Genomic DNA, 19,540 nt, shown 5'->3' on the forward strand with positions numbered 1-19,540 from the left:
ATTAAATAAGATGTGTCTGCTAGAAAAATCAGTGAAGTGATGGAAATTACATGATCTACTCATCTTAGATGTATATAGAGAAAAAGAAAACTGTCATTATGGTGAGCAGACATGAACTACCTGTAGCTAAACTAACAGTGTCATATGTTTTGCTTTTAAATGGTAAATGTTATTCATGTAAATCATGTTTTCATATAAAAGTAAATAAACATAATGAACAGCATTCTTAAACTACCTTTGCTTCAGCTACAGTGTGCTAGGAGTTGTCAGTGTGTTACTGACAACATCTGCAGATATGCACTAATCAATCGGTTGATAAAAGTAAACTATAACAAACATGGTTCTGAAGTCAGGATGCTTTTGAAACAATACATGATATTTTAAATTTTATGAGTGCAGTTTATGAAATGTAGTAGCATTCTACAAACCCAGATCTGAAAAACTTGAGATGCTGTAAGATGTAAATTGAAAACAGATTTTATTCATAGCAGAGATGCTGTATTCATTGTCAGAAATAATAATAATAATATTCCTGAATGTGATCGTGAATACGAGCAGTGGAAATGAGCTTTCTCCGAACCATGGTTGGCCTCTCCCTTAGAGATCGGTTTGGGAGTTCGGCGATGCAGGAGCGGCACAGAGTAGAGCCGCTGCTCTATTTCATATTTTTGTATAATTTGTATAATTTGAGGATCTTATGATACAATCTGAAGGAAGTTCACATCTGCAGGTTTACCTTTGGTTTCCAAGTAATACAAAACAACAGTACACACAGCATGACCACAGTCTGCATGCCCTCTGACACACAGAGGGATTGAAAGCCCAGAGAACCTGCTTACCTGCCATGATCACAGAGTACATTTAGAACATTGTATAAAACAGAAAACTCAACAACATTTGCTTAAAGATTACATCAAGACACAATTACATAATTTAGAGACTTTCATTCAGTAAAGTCAGCTTGACACAGAGAAGAAGAAGAATCTTAAAAATTTCCATTAAAACTATGATTAACATAGACTATTAGACCCATGAAGTGAATCACTGACATCTGAAAAATGATGTGTTGATACAGCTCCTGAATTCTCATTAAAGATACAAGACTGAACAGTTTGTTTCTGGGAAGAAAACACTAACTGAAAAACTGTGTAAATAATACAAATGTGTGGCCAGTCAGTAGATCAGACATATGCAGGGAGGTTATGGATAAGATGGGAGTAAAAACACGATCATGAGGTTCTCACTGTTATGTGTGGGACCATTAACATGCTGCACTATCATCAATGTTTAAATCAAAATTACAGACCAAAGGGAATTGGTCAAATATGAAAACAGATGACAGAATTAATTCAGGAAGACATCACAGGATTTAGGAGGTCGGTGGATAATAATACACCAAAATGGATTTTCATACTTAACTTTGAAGGGATGATATGAGCTCAGAGTAAATGGATGACAACTTAAGTTGCACTTGTAAATCACTGATATTCCCCCACCACAGCCTGAGCACCTCGGGGGCTTCAAATATTTGTAATTGTTTTGGCAAAGTTCCACAAGGGGGCAGTAGTTATCAGTGGAAAAGCTGTTTAGGGGCCAGACTTCAACGGACAGTCAGGTCTGCAGAGAGGATCTTCCCTCCATCCAGGACCTGTACAAGACCAGGATAAAGAAACAGGTGGAAACATCACTGCAGACGCCTCACATCCCAGAAATAACTGTTCAAACTGCAACCTTCAGGCAGGTGCTACAGACCACTGTTTACAAAAACCACAGAGACAGTTTCCTCCCCCAGGCTGTCACTCTGATGAACACTGTGAAATGACCCACTCTTACATCATTCAGGTCATAACACATATGCATATTACACCACTCAGTTTTGCACCACTACTTTGTATAGTTTCTTAAGACTTTGTGTAACTTCTGCCTTGTTTGTGTGCACAAACTTGGCCAAATAAAGATGAGTCTGATTCTGAATTTAATACTAATGTTAGGAAAACAGCTGAAACTGTAACAGAATGGAAACTGCCAGGATTTTCCAAGCATCATGCTGCAGCAGTCTTACATAAGTGTAGGGTTAGATCAGTGTTCATGGATGCTTGACTTTAGAGTGAAGCAGGTCCTATTTAAAAAGTTCAGTCCAGTTGAAGAGCGGCATGAACTTGTCCACAAAGGAAATGTCTCCATTCCTGCAACATCATCTCTACTCTCAAAGCAAAAGTGTTGAACATCACTGCAGTGAATTTAGTGATAGTTTGAGGTGGAGTTTGTCCTCCTGCAGAAACTTTAGTTGATGTGTTGTGATGTGACTCTGCTCATCTGACAGATTTCAGTTTCTGGACTGTTGGAGTGTCTGGATCTGAACCAGCTGAAGGAAACACAAAAAAATAATAAGAAAGAATGAATTATTTTATTTTACAACAGATGAGTTCGTTTGTGGTTTCACATGAGTGTATCATAGAAACATGTGTCTCACCACACAAAAACCATCAGTGTGCTCACGAGCATTATGATTCCCACAGTCTTCACTATAGTGTAGACACCAACCAGGTTTCCACCTTTAATGCAACAAGATTTTAGAGCGATTAAGACAGTATGTGAAAGAATGAACATTAAGACCATTTAAGGTGAAAAAATACTTTTTCATGTCTGCCACATGAACAACCACACATTGTAGGATGAAGTAAAATCTTTGAACTTCATAAAACAAAATTCAGTCTCAGATAAACACACTTCTGTTTCTACTTTCTTCTGAGATATATCACAAAAAATTGAATAATCAAAAAAATTAATTAAAACATTATGAAAACGCAGCAACATGGTGGCACATCGGTTACAAGAAGGTCCTAAGTTCAAATCCTCCATCATCCGAGGCCCTTTCTGTGTGGTGTTTGCATGTTCTCCCTGTGTTTGTATGGGTTCTTCGACTTCCTCCCACATTTTTAAACACATTCAGTTAGTGGGGTTGGGTTCATTGATAACTATAAATTGCCCATAGCTGTGAATGTAATTGTGTGAATGTTTATCTGTCTCTATGTGTTAGCCCTGCGACAGACTCGTGGACTGTCCAGGGTGTACCCTGCCTCTCCCTCTAAGAAATCTGAAATAGGCTCCAGCTCCCCGCTACCCTGATAAGGATAAGCGGAAGAGAATGGATGGGGAAAAAAATGCTTTTAACACTTCAGTTGTTGGATCCAGTCAAAAACATTTTGAGTTGAAACGAAAAGAAATCTGCTGAGTAACGTTACCTTCAGTCACACGAATCCCTCTTGATGTCTGATTACCCAGATCATTTGTGGCCACACAGTAATAAACTCCTCCATCTGTTACATTGAAGCTGTAAATCTCTCCTTCAGATACTTTCACAGCTCCATCTCTGCTCTTCTTGAACCAGGTGAAGCTGCTGACTGGAGGTTTGGCTCTGCTGGAGCAGGTCAGGTTCACCCAGCTGCCTGCTGACACCAAACCTGATGGACTGATGGATGCTGAGGTGTCTTTAGGAGCATCTGGAGGAAAAAAAAAAGAAAGGAAAGACATATCCCATAAATCATGTTGTCCTATAGGTTTCAGTTCAGCAACAAACTCTGATTGTCTTACATGAAACACTGAGAGTCTCTTCTGTCTCTGCTGTCTTGGTGTCTTTTCCTTGGTTCACAGGATATCTGGCAGAGCAGCTGATCTTCTTTCCATCATGTGTGTCTGACAGAGTGATGGTCTGCTGGATTTTAGTTGTAAAGTTTCCATCTGTGTTTTCCTCTATTTTGCTGTGAGAGTCTTGTTGGAGATTCCAGGTGAGTTGAGGAGGGGAGTGTGGACAGGGAGTGAGAGCTGAGCAGGTTATAGTGACAGACTCCTTCTCCTTCAGATCACCTGGGATTGTAATATTGGGCCTCCAAGGAGAATCTGTGGTTTCACATTAAACACAGTTTTTATACAAATAAATTAAGTCAATATTTGGATTGTATTTGATGTTCACCAAGAGACTCATTTCATGAGCTCAGGAACACTTTTGAAAACCATTGGAATTACTAGATGCACAAATGTAAGTTAAAACTCTACAAAGAAAATAAAAATATAAAATAAAACACTGCTGCTTCCCCTGTGTGAACTTATTTAACATGAAGAGAGACAAAGATGAAAATTGGTTTTAATCTGACTGATCAAAAGTAAAAATGTTTTTGAAAATAGTGAAAAACTGCATCCATCTGGCTTTTTATGTTTGGTAAAAGAGTCCAAGTCCTAAATTGGCCTTGCTGCAATGAAATCAATAGTAGTACATCATGAAACAGTGATCTGTTATTCTTTTTATAACATGAACAAGAGCCTGACCCACAAAAAACAATCCAAGTTCTTAGTTTTAATCTTTTCTATGGTATTTTTGACCTGTACGGAAAAGAACTGAGATTGTAAATGATTTGAAAAACACTTCATTTTGTTTTTATTTACATTTTACATCCTGACTTTTCTGTAAGGCTTCTGTTCAATAACAGAATAAACTGTAAGTCGGGACAATCACTGTGACTGTAGTGTTACTTTTAGTTTCAAGAGATATTTTTGACAAAGAATAGAGAACAACTGTCTGAATGTGAATTATTGTCATTTTGTTATAAACGTATTAAAAATAACTCACCTCTGACTGTTATTTGAAATGGATCACAACGAGCTGTTGCCTTGAATGTTTCTCTCTCTACTCTGAAGAAGTATGTGTCTGTGTATGTGGTGGTTAAATTAGAAAACAGAGTGGTGCAGTCTCTCTGACTCAGGTTCCCAGTAATACTCATTGGATAGATGCTAACTGCTCCATTACTGTTGAAGATCACATTGTTTGGATTTTTGCCAAATCTATCATCATTTTTAATCCACACTCCAAAGGTTTTTCTTGTTCTGTTAAATTTCTGTTCTTCTTTGGGTCTGAAGCTACATGGGATTTGCAAACAAGATCCACTCAGTGCTTCCAGCTTCTTTGGTGCATTTATGAAGAGTCCTGCTTCATCAGGACAATCAGCCAAAGCAGCTGTAAATACAGTGTCGTGATTAGTAAACTGTTGACTCTATCTTCACTGACCTTTCAGATTTTGTTTGTTAGTAAAATGTAAAATGTTGTAAAATGACTCCATGTCTGTGAATGACTGAACAAACAGCTCACCTGGAACAAAGAGGACAATCAGCAACATGCCGACTGTCACCATGTTCACACACAGGAACTTGTTGAAACCCTGAATTACAAACACACATCAGATATTTAATCATTTGAATTTTGGATTTTGAAGAGATTATTCATTATTCTTTAAACAAATATATAATCCAGACTTCCTCTGTGCAATACGAGCTGTCATTCTTTCTTAAGTAACCATTATTAACAACATCTGACATATGAAATATGAAAACAGTAACAATACTACAGAGTTTGTTTTTGTGAGTAAAACTAAATCACCAGGAAAGAAAATGACATAAATGTATCTGTCAGTGCACTAAAAGAAGAATCACAAAATAAAAGCTTTAGTTTCATTAAATAAAAGCATCAAATGTTTCCTTACCAAACAAGTCTCAGTTTAGTCTCACAGTTTTAGAGTGAAATGAAGCAAAATTACAATAAACCCTGTAAACTAATGATCATCATATCAGAGAGAAGCAAGCACTGAGATACTCACTGATTAACGTCTGCATACTAAACTCATTTGTGTCCTTCCTGCTTCTAACCTGCTAAAAGAGGAAGTGGATTAGTTCTCTTTCTTAAACCTGTAACACCAAGTGTGTCATATTCAGAGATGAGATTTTGTGAGTTTTGAGACTTCTTCATCATCAGAACGATTTTTTTTCTTTAATTAAGTTGCTCAAAACAACAACGTAGCAAATATGATACAAATTAAAACTCATATTTGCAAATGAATATAGATTTATTTTTAATGAACTCCATTATCTCCATTTTTGGCAGTTGTTTCATGTCTCAGGCTTTACAGGTTTAAAAGTGTAAACTCACATGTACACCCAGAGATTTTTTTTGTACATTCACTCCTTCAAAGCCTGTAAGTTTAACTTTTGTGAATATATTTTCAAACTCCCAATATGAAAGTCACTTTATATCAGCAGTTATCTGTTAAAAGTAACTAGGGTTGCCATAAAAAAATAATCAGAAACTAATCAATACTAAAAATTTAATTAATAAAACTGAGCAAGTCTGTGTCATGTGTCTCTGCCTCCCTGCACCTCCTCTTTACATGTGTGACATTCAGTGCAACTCTGGATTCCAGAAAGCATGAAAAGTAACACGAGCACGCCCTCTGCTGGCTACAGCAAATCTCAAAGGTTTGTTCAGCATCGATAAAGCTCCATGTCAATGACAGTCATTGCTCCATGTTAATAAAAGGGGCAGCAGTTGGTGCTGTGTGTTGGCGCCATCCACTCATAGCAACAAGGTCCTGGGTTTGAATCCAGACTGGAGCATTTCTGTGTGGGGTGTTTGAGTTCTCCCTGTGTTGCCTGGGTTCCTCACACAATCCAAAAACATGCATGTCAGGTTGGTGATTCTTAAGCGAGTGTAAATGGTTTTCTGTGTTAGTCCTGTTACAGACTGGCGACCTGTCAAGGGTGTACTCTGTCTCTTGCCCTATTGCAGCTGGCCTAGGTAAGTGGGGGGGGGGGGTGGAGGTTACACTAAAGTAAAGTTATCTTTTCATTGGGGGTCAACTCTTTCTGTTACTACATATTTATTTATCAAAACACACTCAAAAAATCACTTCTTCACACGGTGTAACTATGTACAGCTATCATTGCTACTACATCACTGCTAGTAATAATCATCATCATATTTCTGTATTTATAAAAATACTAATGACCCTGAATCCTCTTAGTTATACTGCAGTGGATGTTGGCTGCTGGGGGGATTCCCATGATGCACTGAGTCTTTCTTCTTCACTCACCTTTCTTACTCACTGTGTGTTAATAGACCTCTCTGCACTGAATCATACTTGTTATTAATCTCAGACTCTCTTCCACAGCATGTCTTTTGTCTTGTCTTTCTTCTCTCACCTCAACTGGTCGTTGGCAGATTATAGATATATATATATATATATATAAACACATATATATATATGATGAATTAAGCACTTGATAATACCTTACTAATAACCTAATAATGCTTAATAGTCTGACATTATTATAAAATACTACCAATACAACTAATATTTGCAAATTAATTACACACACAACCAAATAGTCAAATGAAGCAAGTGTTAGACTTGAAAAGAGAAGTTGCTGTTTGTCAGACATAAAGCAGTAACAAAAGACTTTGACTTGTGGTAGTCAGATGAATCAGTGACAACAAATTTAACCCTGACTATGAGTGGTCAGCTGACCAGTAAAAGGTCAGTAAAGTTGTGACTAATTCCAAATGTGCATAACATTTTACTGAATACATATCACTCAGTATGACTATCACACTGTATCTTGTAAGATTTAGGTGCACGGGTATTGTGAAGCTTTTAAGACAAAGGATCACTAAAAGAGTGAGACGTGTAATGAAAGCAGTTACAAAGGAACCTGATGCTGCCTCTCAGCCCAGCACACGACATTTAAGGTCAATAAATACAAAAAGACATGTTATGTTTGAGTTGCAGGCCAAGGTTCTTATTAAGAATAATAAGTGTGCTTCATCTTCATTTCAGCAGAATTATAAACATGCAACACGTTCCATAAGAAAACTGGAAATGAAATGAATGTGACATCACTTCAATGGCTTTTTGAGAGTTGTGTGGAAGCCTGTCTCAGTGCCGATACCAAACTATATATAAATCAGACATGAACATCCTGAACATGCTGATCAGTTCCCCTGTGATACTTTACATGAGAAATGCTTTTCTAACAACATTTGTTCAACCAAAGACACTTTCACACTCATTTCTCCTGCACTGAGCCGTTGACCGCCTGTATTGTTTTTTTAGCCTTACACCTTTTGACCTGTGAATGCATCACATCCTGCTGCTGTCCTTCACAGTCTAAAATAGTATAGTCAACCTTACACAATATATTTAATAACTCCCAGTATGGACGTCACATTTCTCCTTTCTTACACTGATGTGCCAATTAATCAATGTTTTTGCCAGAAAAACCAGTAAAGTGATGGAAATTACATGATCTACTCATCTTTGATGTATATAGAGAAAAAGAAAACTGTCATTATGGTGGGCAGACATGAATGCTTTCATATGTTTTTCTTTTAAATGGTAAATGTTATTCATGTAAATGTTTCCTCCATAATTTGAGCATCTTATGTTACAACCTGACATCTGTAGGTTTAGCTTTGGTTTCCCAGTAATACAAAAACTGAAATACTGAAGCCATAAACTTAAAAAATACATCTCAAGACTTCCACTTGTTGTATGAAACGTTCAGTCAAAATGAAACAATCAAGAGTTTCAAGCAAGCTGTAAAGAACAAATACTAATATTGAATAAGTTAGAAAATGATGGACAATCAAACAAAATGAAGAAAAGTGAGACAAAATTCGATATTGCATGGATGGAATAAATCTGAACTGGACATTAATATGAGAGTTTTACCAAAACACAAAAACCAAACAGATGAGTACGATGATCCCAGTGATCCCTCCTACAGCAGCCCCCATGATAAAGGCTGATGTATTCCTGCAGATATAAAAAGGTTAGTGACAAATGCACTTTGATAAATATCATGTTTGTCACTGAGTCTTCAGGGTTATATGAGGGTAACTTCAAATGTTCAAGTTGCTGTGTATTGCTTAATCTACTTACATCCAATCAAATGTTGTTATGAAAGCAGAAGCTTACCTATTAACGTAATGATCTCAGTCATTACCTCGTCATTACATGTCTTATTTAAAATAAAAGCATGATATTACAGTAGAAGATAAATCAGTCTACGCTTTAGGGCATTGCTACCTCAACTAGCCTTCAACAAGCAATTTATCCTAATGTATTACGACCACCTTATTTCTACTTTCTCTTACTGTTTGCACTTCAGTTTTATGAGGGTGACATTAAGCTCTTACACCCTGTTGAGAGTGCTTTTATTTCTGTAAATATGTAAGACTTCATTTATTCTCATCAAACTTTCTTCATTAAATTAAAACATGTTAATCACAATTCTGCAACAGAATTTAACATTAATTTAACATTACTGATTTTTATAGTGGTCATCATATCATAAAGAAGTAAGCACTGAGGTACCCACTGACTGAACCACATGATACACTCATTTGTGTCTTTCCTCCTTATAACCTGCTGAAAGAGGAAGTGGATTAGTATTATCCAGTCTTAGAAGTCTAAATTTACATGCACAACCGAAAAAGATTTTTTTTAACTTTACTGCTTCAAAGTCTTAAAGCTTAACCTAGAGAATATATTTGAAATAAATTATATCAGTAGTAATCTATTACAAGCTGCTAAGGTTGCTATAAAAATCAGTATCCAAATTCTAATCAATACTCATTTGCAGATACTCATTTGCAATAATATGAATACCACCAGTGCTGTCTTTGCCTCCTGCAGTTGACACATGGCTTTATACACAATAGTCCAGACAGGCAGGAAAACAGATCCTCACCTCAATATCAGCTCAACACATCACTTAACACCACTGAGGCCCCAGGACAGTCACAGCCCTAATGACTGACAGACCCACCTGACTCCACTCACTCCCTTTGCAAGTGGCATACCAACCCTAATGGCAACAACATGCACACTCACACACACCACGGTCAGACTCTTCACTGTGACGTGTTATTTAATCTAATTATTATTAGATTAGTTTTTCTTATTTCTCATATGAGTGTTACATCCTGTGAGTGATTAATTGTTTTGGTTATTGTAACGAGTAGAAACATTTGACAAACCACAGGTTTGTATTTATGGGAGGGGGTGTTACGGCCCTAGCAGGGCCTCCTCCTGAAGTTGCCTGTGTGGGCGTGTCCTACAATCTCTTCTGCCTGAGGTGCCACCTTTCTCTTTTATACAGCTGCCTCACATCAGCAATTAAAGGTATTTAAGGGCAGAGAAAGGTGAGCTCTGGTGCCAGAGTGCCGTATGAGTGGTTACAGCTAGTGAGCTGTGTTAGTTTTGGGTAGCTGCAGCTAGTGAGCTGTATTTTGTGATTGCTTGCTCCTGCTCGGTTGAGAGGAGTGTGTTTGGTTAATAATCTCTTTTTGACTTACTTTTAGGTTTACTGACTGACGCTTGAGTTTTGTTTTGTTTCTTTAAATGGTGATAGCGGCTTGCTCGTCTCTTTAAGTTGAGTTATTAATGGAAACTTTAATAAAACTCTTTAATTTAACCATTTTGCCTTTTTCTAACCCGGACACATTTTGTTACTTCCCCCTCACCGCCTGGACCCTTTTAGAGGAACGTAACAATGAGTTCAACTTAAACACACTGATAACATTTAAATCAGTATTAAGGATAATTCACTTACTCAGCACAATCACATATGAACTGTGGTTCTGTGTTCAACCATTAATACCCTTTCTTTTATTTAAAGTAATGTATAATGATGGTTTGGAGACACAGTCACACACAAATCTGTCAAGGCCGATGACAGATTAGCTGTCAAGATAGAGCCTATTTACAAAAGTGCTACAATGTTTTCCATCCATTCCCGCTGGACTAACAGCCACCTTGCCTCTCTAACTGTCAGCTGACCGGATGGTCAGAACTCATGTTACCAACAAAACAGCCAAAATCCCTGCACAAAGTTTGCAAGACATCCTCTGACCTTCATCTCTCAGCAGAGGTTAAACACAGGATCTAATTTGCTTGGGTTTAGAATTTTCACAAGGAGCAGAGTCGTCTAAACCAACATGTTAATACTGTTAACATGCAGCCAGAAATGATTCAATTATTTGTCTTTTAAATACGTATTCAATTATGTTTTAAACACCAGCTCTCTTTTATAAATGTTGGAAGTCTACAAGAATAAAATTAGATTGATTGAAAAAACACACAAATTAGATTAACTGATTAATCTGATCTGTGTGTTTTTTGTTCAACAAGCAGTGACCAATGTATACACGCAAAATACTCCCATATGATTCCTGCCATAAATAGTTTGGGAGTATGTTGACTTTTATGAGAACAAAAACAATATTTTTCTTCTACCTCATTATAAATTTGGTTCTTTAAACAAAGAAAAAAAAGTGATTTTTTTAAAAAAAATTGAAGTTAAAGAAAGTTCAACAAACATCACATTAAGGCACTCCATCTTCCTGTCAGGACATTTAATGAGGGGTTTTACTGGTGAATTGACTAAAAGTTTAAAAACTAAACACTTTGTCAGGTCTGTGCTGGTAGACCGTGTGGAGTGGAGAGAGTGGATCCAAATGCAAACACTGGAGAAGGAATGCAAGTTTAACTAAAAGCGAGTCTTTATTTATGGCTGTAGGAAATACAAAAAAAAAAGCATACGGAAGACAAAGACTAAACTAACAAAACCTAAACTGTGAAAACAACTAAACCCTAAGTACATGGAATGTGAAGATCTGAAACATGAAACTTGAAAACCTGAGACCTGAAACATGAAACATGACAGAAGATAATCAGATGAATCAACAAGGGACAACGGGAAACTCACACTATAAATACACAGTGTAGATCAGGGAAGTGGAGATGGTTGGGAAACACTGAAGGAACTAATTAGACATAACAGGAGAGGAGAAGCAACACTGAACACAACGAACACAGGATGAGAGACTGTCAAAAAATGAAACAAAACAGGAAGCACCCGAGCTTGACACTGTGACCAGGGGAGATACAGACATGGAGACACAACAGACTTAGGAGACAGAAAAGAAACATGGATCATGGAGACAAGTTTAACTTAACGAGAAACGTGGAACACAGGGAAGGTACAGTAACAGAAAATTAAAGACTGGAAACTATAAATATAACAAAACATAACAGTAAACTAAGAGAACCAGAACCATGATGGACAGTAAATCACAGAATATAAATTAACCTTGAAAAAACATAAATGCTGGGTCACAGGCCCAGGACCATGACACCATTATCCTGATGCAAAATCCATTATGGATGGAATGGGCAGAGAGGGAAGACATCCAGGTGTTTTCAACACAGTTGATTATTACTCTGAACAGCACTTAATCTGTGGCTGATGACATTTCAGGAGCCCACAATAGACCAGGATACACAAGCGTGCATATTGAGAAAAAAGCTGTGGGCTGGGAACCAGGTGTTGTTGGCGTTATCATGAGCTCTGACAACCAGGTCAGATGACAGCTGATGAGTTGAGCTGGCTGTTAGCCCAGGAGTAACAGACATCTCCAAAAGTATCAAAGCACTATTGAAAATAGGCTCTGTTGTAACAAATTGATCAGATATTTTAAGCGTACACCACTACAATTTCAGCAAAAAAAATATCAGCGTATTTAGTGACACAGTATTTCAAAACTTGGGGCCCCTCTTCCACCATTAACACTTTTGATTTGAAAAACGTTCTGGGATACCCTACTGCCCAAAGTCCACTCCTCCAGCACTTCATATCTCTTCGATTGGAAATAACTAAAATAATAATTTATTGTGTCATTAATGAATTTCAATTGGAAATAATAATTGATGAAGTATTTACTTATTTCATTAAGTAATATTTTCTCCTTTTTTTCATTTTAATTCGTTCTTGACAGTTTATTGCATTTATTTAATACATTTGGCACCCTCCATATTTAATATCCAGTCTTTACATATTTACAGTCGACCTGACATTAATCTGGGTCTATTCATTTATTACAGATCATTGGTTGTTTTTAATTCACAATAAAAACTTGGCTTTTGCAAGCACAGTTGTATTTATTTTAACACAAGTAATTAACATCTGTGAATTTTCAAAATGCTGACATATAAAAACTATGATAACACAACGGTGTTCAGGTTTTTCTGAATGAAACTAAAACAGTAAAACTCAAAATCTAAACACTGGCAAATAAGATCTCCATAGTGCAGTAAAAGAAAAATAATTAAATAAAAGTTTGAGTAAAATGAGACCATCTTTAGAACAGTTACAATAATACAGTTAACAATGCCCATGAACGTCACATTTCTCTTATCGTACATGTGATGTGTCATTAAAAGAGATCATTTATGTGTCTGCTAAAAAAAACAATGAAGTGATGGAAATTACAGTCTTCTCATATTTGATATATTCAGAAAAAGAGAAAACAGTCCTCCGTTTTCTTTGTCATGTTTTGGTTTCACTCATTTCTTCTGCACTTGAGCGTAGATACACTCTGGGCCATCACATGTCTGTGTTAAGCTGTTTGGAGTCTTGCGTACTTTGACCTGTGAATACACCAAATCCTGCTGCTGTGTGCTCTCCTGCACTGGGTCTAAAGAAGGTCTCTGCTTGGAGAAGTCAATCTCTCCATAATGGATGTCTTCATTTTCTGCTGTTCTGGCTGCTTCTTGAAGAGACAGACTCTGTGAAATCAAATACACCAAACTTGAAATGTAATGAAGAACTGTTTCTTGAAAAATTGCTGATGATATAATGAGACGACACTGAGAAACAAATATGCTTTTGAAAACAGCCACAGCAAGCCTTTGTCTATTTTCAAGTGCAGTTCCAATAACTACAATCATATTACCAACAAAAGTTAGTTTTCCTACCCATGTCTGATGTGAAGGTCGACGTGCTGATTTTTGTTGCCTATAAAAAATATAAAAGCTCTCTTAAATTTTCAGAAGTAATAATAAGAAAAAATCTCCAAAGCAATCTGCCTGAAACATTTTCTGCAAGTTTAGTTATGTTGATTTGACAAGTGTGGAATTAATTACATAACTTATAATTTTTTAGACACTCAGGAAGAATGAATTAACATAACATCTTGTCATGTGGCAGCTGTGTGGAAGCAGGAAGACGGACCCAAGTGCAGGATTTCAGAGAATGAAGTGAACTGAACAACAGCTTTATTGCTGGAATTCATATACCTGAGAACAAAATACAAAACTATAATGCAGCATGGCTAAGACCAGGAACTAAAACTAGAAACTAGACGAGGGAACTTGAACACAAAACATGCAACATGTAAAAATAGTCGACGAAGATGTGACAAAGAACAGAGGCTGATTCTGAAAATATCTACACATCTGGGGAACACACGAAATTAAGAAAACTGAGAAGAAATTAAATATTTTCACACTAGTGTGAGTCTTACCAAAACACAAAAACCATACAGATGAGTATGATGATCCCGCTGATCCCACCTGCAGCAGCCCACCATGATGAAGGCTGTTCTGTTACTACAGATATAAAAAAGTTACAAGTGAAAAAAACATTTTATTAAATATGTTGTGTTTGTCACTGTGTTGAGGCTTATCTAAAGCTCACCTATGAGGTTCAAGGTGCTGTATCTGTTTGAATATACTTACCATTAATCAAAGTTGGTTTCACTGTCAGATCAATTCCTGATTTCAAAAAAATCAAAATGCAGAAGATAGTGGGCAATAATGTATTATTAGCACTTTATTTCTACTTTCTTTGTTTGCACTGGAATTTTAGAAGGACACCATTAAGCTCTTACAACCTGTTTGCAATGCTCTTATTTCTGTGGATATGTTTATTCTCACCAAACTTTCTTTGTTAAATCCAAACCTGTTAATCGTAATTCTGCATACATTTTATTAACATAGTTGATTCTTGTGCTGCTGTCTGCGTTTACCTGTTAGATTCATCTCTGCTGATGTCTGATTACCCAGATCATTAGTGGCCACACAGTAATAAACTCCTCCATCTGTTACATTGAAGCTGTAAATCTCTCCTTCAGATACTTTCACAGCTCCATCTCTGCTCTTCTTGAACCAGGTGAAGCTGCTGACTGGAGGTTTGGCTCTGCTGGAGCAGGTCAGCTTCACCCAGCTGCCTGCTGACACCAAACCTGATGGACTGATGGATGCTGAGGTGTCTTTAGGAGCAACTGAAGAAGAATATTAACACATATCCCATTATTCATTCTAAACAGCTGAGTTCCTATAAATGATTATATGTAGACAGGATCCAACAACAAACTTTGATTGTCTTACATGAAACACTGAGAGTCTCTTCTGTCTCTGCTGTCTTGGTGTCTTTTCCTTGGTTCACAGGATATCTGGCAGAGCAGCTGATCTTCTTTCCATCATGTGTGTCTGACAGAGTGATGGTCTGCTGGATTTTAGTTGTAAAGCTTCCATCTGTGTTTTTCTCTATTTTGTTGTCAGAGTCTTGTGTGAGATTCCAGGTGAGTTGAGGAGGGGAGTGTGGACAGGGAGTGAGAGCTGAGCAGGTTATAGTGACAGACTCCTTCTCCTTCAGATCATCTGGGATTGTAATATTGGGCCTCCAAGGAGAATCTGTGGTTTCAAAGATGTTCCAAATACATAAAAATAAATACAGTGTATACTACACTATATCTATCTAATGTAAAATCATTTGTTCTGTTATTTATTTAAACTCTGCATTTAGCACACACTAATCCAGTATACTGCAATGTACTGCACACTACATTTGTTATTATGAATCACTCTGTTGTCACATGTTTGCTGTTGCAGCGTGATATTCATTTTGAAATATTTTATTTGATATATATTATCATTTGTAATTTACTTTATTCAGTTGGAATAATTTTCATTATTAACATTTTTTTACTTGATTTTGATTTCAGATTACCTCATTAAGATATTTGTGTAACAATCACACAGTAGACTCGTCCACATGTTTATGCTTTTTAGTGTTTACTTTATTTGCACACACGGGTGCTGTACACAGTTGGCTGCAGCTCTACAGCTGCCAGCCGCACACATCACCAAAAACCACTCTCAGGACCCAACACAGATTTTAAAGCCGCCGAGGTGTGATTGAGGATGCCTCTCAGATGCGTCTGCCTCCCCTGCAGTGGCACTGCAGACCACAATTTGTTTTGTCATCTTTTCATATCTAACAAATAACAAGTTTAATAATAAACATGCATGGACCTAAAAGGAGTGAAGCAGTAAATATGTGAAGGGAATGGAGAACACACTGTAAAAATCCTAAAATCATAGTTGAATAAGCATGATCTTCATGCCTTCAGGTTAAACTGCAGTGAACATGGACAGTTCTGTCAAACATCAGTAGAGCTGGACACAGAAAAGTCCATTCCTGTGAACTTATTTAAGATGAAGTGAGACCGAGATTAAAACTGACTTAAACTGACCAAACCTGTTTTTGAAAATAGTGAAAACTACATCCATTCATTTATTTACATTTTACAACCTGACTTTTTTGGAAAGACTTTTATGCAACACATGAATAATCTGTAAGTCAGGACAATCACTGATCCTACATTGCTAATTTTAGCTCCAAGAGATATTGTATGCAAAGAATAGAGAGCAACTATTTGAATGCGGGTTATTGTCATTTTGTTATTAAACATTAAACACTTAAAAAAATAACTCACCTCTGACTGTTATTTGAAGAGGATCACAAGAAGCTGTTGCCTTGAATGTTTCACTCTCTACTCTGAAGAAGTATGTGTCTGTGTAGTTTGTGGTTAAATTAGAAAACAGAGTGGTGCAGTCTCTCTGACTCAGGTTCCCAGTAATACTCATTGGATAGATGCTAACTGCTCCATTACTGTTGAAGATCACATTGTTTGGATTTTTGCCAAATCTAGAATCATTTTTAATCCACACTCCAAAGATTTTTCTTGTGCTGTTAAATTTCTGTTCTTCTTTGGGTCTGAAGCTACATGGGATTTTCAAACAAGATCCACTCAGTGCTTCCAGCTTCTTTGGTGCAGTTATGAAGAGTGCTGGTTTAACAGAACAACCAGCCAAAGCAGCTGTAAATACAATGTAACGATTAATCCATTCACATATTAATATTAAACAAATTAACAAAAAAAATTTCTACTTTGAAACAAAACTCTTATCTTTGATCAAAGTATTCTCTACGTTTAGTTATTGAGAAAATATTTTTGAAGTGCCGTTATGGAGAGTGCTGCTTCTTTTGAACAGTTGACCAAAGCAGCTGTAAATACAGTGTTGTAATTAGTAAACTGTTGACTCTTAATCTTCACTGGTCTTTCAGATTTTGTTTGTTAAAGTTCAGATTGTAAAATGACTCCATGTCTGTGAATGACTGGACAAACAGCTCACCTGGAACAAAGAGGACAATCAGCAACATGCCGACTGTCACCATGTTCACACACAGGAACTTGTTGAAACCCTGAATTACAAACACACATCAGATATTTAATCATTTGAATTATGGATTTTGAAGAGATTATTCATTATTCTTTAAAACAAATTCATAATCCAGACTTCCTCTGTGCAATACGAGCTGTCATCATAAGGAACCATTATTAACAACATCTGACATGTGAAATATGAAAACAGTAACAATACTACAGAGTTAGTTTTTGTGAGTAAAACTAAATCACCAGGAAAGAAAATGACATAAATGTATCTGTCAGTGCACTTAAAGAAGAATCACAAAATGAAAGCTTTAGTTTCATTAAATAAAAGCATCAAATGTTTCCTTATCAAACAAGTCCCAGTTTATTCTCACAGTTTTAGAGTGAAATGAAGGAAAATTACAATAAACCCTGTAAACTAGTGTTCATCATATCAGAGAGAAGCAAGCACTGAGATATCCACTGACTAAACCACAAGATACACTGTTTGGCCTTCCTGCGTCTAACCTGCTGAAAGAGGAAGTGAGATATTGCTGGCTGTAATGCCAAGTGTCATATTTGGCTTTGTAAGGTCAGAGACTTCTTCATCATCAGTCTGACTTTTTCCCTCTAAAAAACCTCAGATACTAATCACTACTGAATCATCAATACTAAATTGGTGATTATTCATTTGCAACAATATCAAAACCACCTGTGCTGTCTTTTCCTCCTGCAGATGACACACAGCTTTATACAGGCAGAAAACCAGTTCTTCACCCCAACAGCAGCAGAACACATGGACAGAGACCCCATTTAACACCACCGGGGCCTCAAGCCAGTGGGGACATACACATAAGGGGTCTCTGTTCAGCTCCTTCATTTCTTGAGCCATACTACTCAAGCATCATCTGATTTTTTTAAGTAAATAATTAAGTCATTAGCAGTAAACTGTAGTAATTAGGGTAGCCAGTAAGAAATGTTCAATTTCCACATTTAATAAAAATGTTTGTTATGTGCATCAGTCTGCACAGTTTGAAATCCACTCACATTTCAAATCTCATGTCTCCACATGCTGCGGTTATTCTGTGTTCATGAGTTTCCTTCATATCGTTAGAGCTCGACAGCGTCATGGTCCCTGTGTCTGCCCGGCTGGCCCCGCGAGGCTACATTTGTTATGGTTGTTTTCTCTCCCCCTTGTCACTCTGCCTGGGCGGGGCTCACTGCAGGCTCCTGCCTTTGGCCCACGCACCTGGCTCTAATTCCTCAGCTGTTTACTCCATGGCTATTTAAGGCTGGGGCTCGGATCCTGTCATCTCTCGATGATTGTTTGAGACACGTTAGTGTTAGTTTCTAGCTTTTGTGATATTTCATGAGTGAGTTTACTTTTGAGATTTATCTGTCTTTGTGAACAGTCTCCCTGGACCTGCTGCCCACTTTCCTGCTTTGGATTATGAGCGCGTTGGTGTGTGGATTTATGTGGTGGAGCACAAGTGTGTGAGAGGACCTTTCCCTTCCCTCACTGGACTCCTGGATCTTTCCCCCCACATGTATATATTGTGCACTTGGTGTTGTGTAAAGTAACTGTTGTATTGAACTTTGAGTCCTCTCCCTACCCGTGACAGACAGGTGACTTACACTATGAACTTTTCCAAACAAAAGGTGTAACTTATCTTGACTTTATTATACCGTCTCATAAGTAATGATCCACTTTTTGTGAAACATCAGAAAACATTGAAAATATCAATATTAACGTTATGTAATTTATACAGTTCATAAGTTTATAAAGGAATTGTCATGTGTCTGGGTCATTTGACCCAGTGTTTTGAGTTTCGTGTGTTTTGGTGTCATTTTTGTATTATGGTTGATGTCTTCGGCTCATTAGTAGTCTTTAGTTTTGTCTGTTTTGAGGTTCTTCTGTTCTCTGTTTGGTTCCTCGTCCATTAGGTTCCCCTTGTGTCTCTGTCCTCTGTGTCCCTCTCTGTGCGTTTGTTTTTATGTGGCCGTGTGTCCTTATGTCTTGTTTCCCTTTTCTGTTCCCATGTTGAGTGTTCTTTCGTCTCAGCTCCCGTGTCATGTTGTGTGAATTAGTCTGCGTCTCAGTGCTTCCTGTTTTACTTTGATAGTCTCCTGTCTGGTGTGTGTCATATTCAGTTTATTGGTTTAGTTTCCTGTATTCGCCAGTCCAGAAAATATAATATAGTCACTCCACTTCTGACCAAGTATCAGTTATTCAACTTAAACTAAATTATATCAGACTTAAAATGTGATTCTGATAACATTTAAAATATAATTTTCCAGGTACTCGCGGGCAAAGTGTTTCCAAGGCAACAAGGTAAAGGAATAATATGAAGTAGTCACACCACGTGACAGATGGTG

General features: G+C 37.1%; 2 protein-coding genes across 4 annotated transcripts; both read right to left on the bottom strand.

The window, feature by feature from the left end:
- Window positions 1-493: 493 nt before the first annotated feature.
- Window positions 494-5,661, bottom strand: LOC120441735 (vascular cell adhesion protein 1-like). 3 transcript variants are annotated; one of them, XM_039617104.1, is made up of 7 exons: window positions 5,649-5,661; window positions 5,144-5,213; window positions 4,628-5,011; window positions 3,595-3,900; window positions 3,246-3,503; window positions 2,474-2,555; window positions 494-2,365 (listed from the first exon to the last, which is right to left on the bottom strand). In XM_039617104.1, the coding sequence occupies exons 2-7, from the start codon at window positions 5,184-5,186 to the stop codon at window positions 2,284-2,286; spliced, it is 1,155 nt and encodes a 384-aa protein (XP_039473038.1). In that variant the 5' UTR covers window positions 5,187-5,213; window positions 5,649-5,661; the 3' UTR covers window positions 494-2,283. The 3 variants fall into 3 exon arrangements, with proteins under 3 accessions (XP_039473038.1, XP_039473037.1, XP_039473039.1); XM_039617103.1 differs by lacking the exon at window positions 5,649-5,661 and adding an exon at window positions 5,535-5,632; XM_039617105.1 differs by lacking the exons at window positions 4,628-5,011; window positions 5,649-5,661 and adding an exon at window positions 5,535-5,620.
- Window positions 5,662-13,014: 7,353 nt separating this feature from the next.
- LOC116333224 (myelin-associated glycoprotein-like) lies at window positions 13,015-17,210 on the bottom strand. Its single transcript, XM_031756409.2, has 7 exons — window positions 17,148-17,210; window positions 16,448-16,831; window positions 15,057-15,362; window positions 14,696-14,950; window positions 14,192-14,276; window positions 13,644-13,683; window positions 13,015-13,454 (listed from the first exon to the last, which is right to left on the bottom strand). Exons 1-7 carry the CDS (start codon window positions 17,188-17,190, stop codon window positions 13,233-13,235), a joined length of 1,335 nt encoding a protein of 444 aa, XP_031612269.2. The 5' UTR covers window positions 17,191-17,210; the 3' UTR covers window positions 13,015-13,232.
- Window positions 17,211-19,540: the final 2,330 nt, after the last annotated feature.

The sequence above is a fragment of the Oreochromis aureus genome, linkage group 9 (assembly GCF_013358895.1).
Source record: "Oreochromis aureus strain Israel breed Guangdong linkage group 9, ZZ_aureus, whole genome shotgun sequence".
Lineage (NCBI taxonomy): Eukaryota > Metazoa > Chordata > Actinopteri > Cichliformes > Cichlidae > Oreochromis > Oreochromis aureus.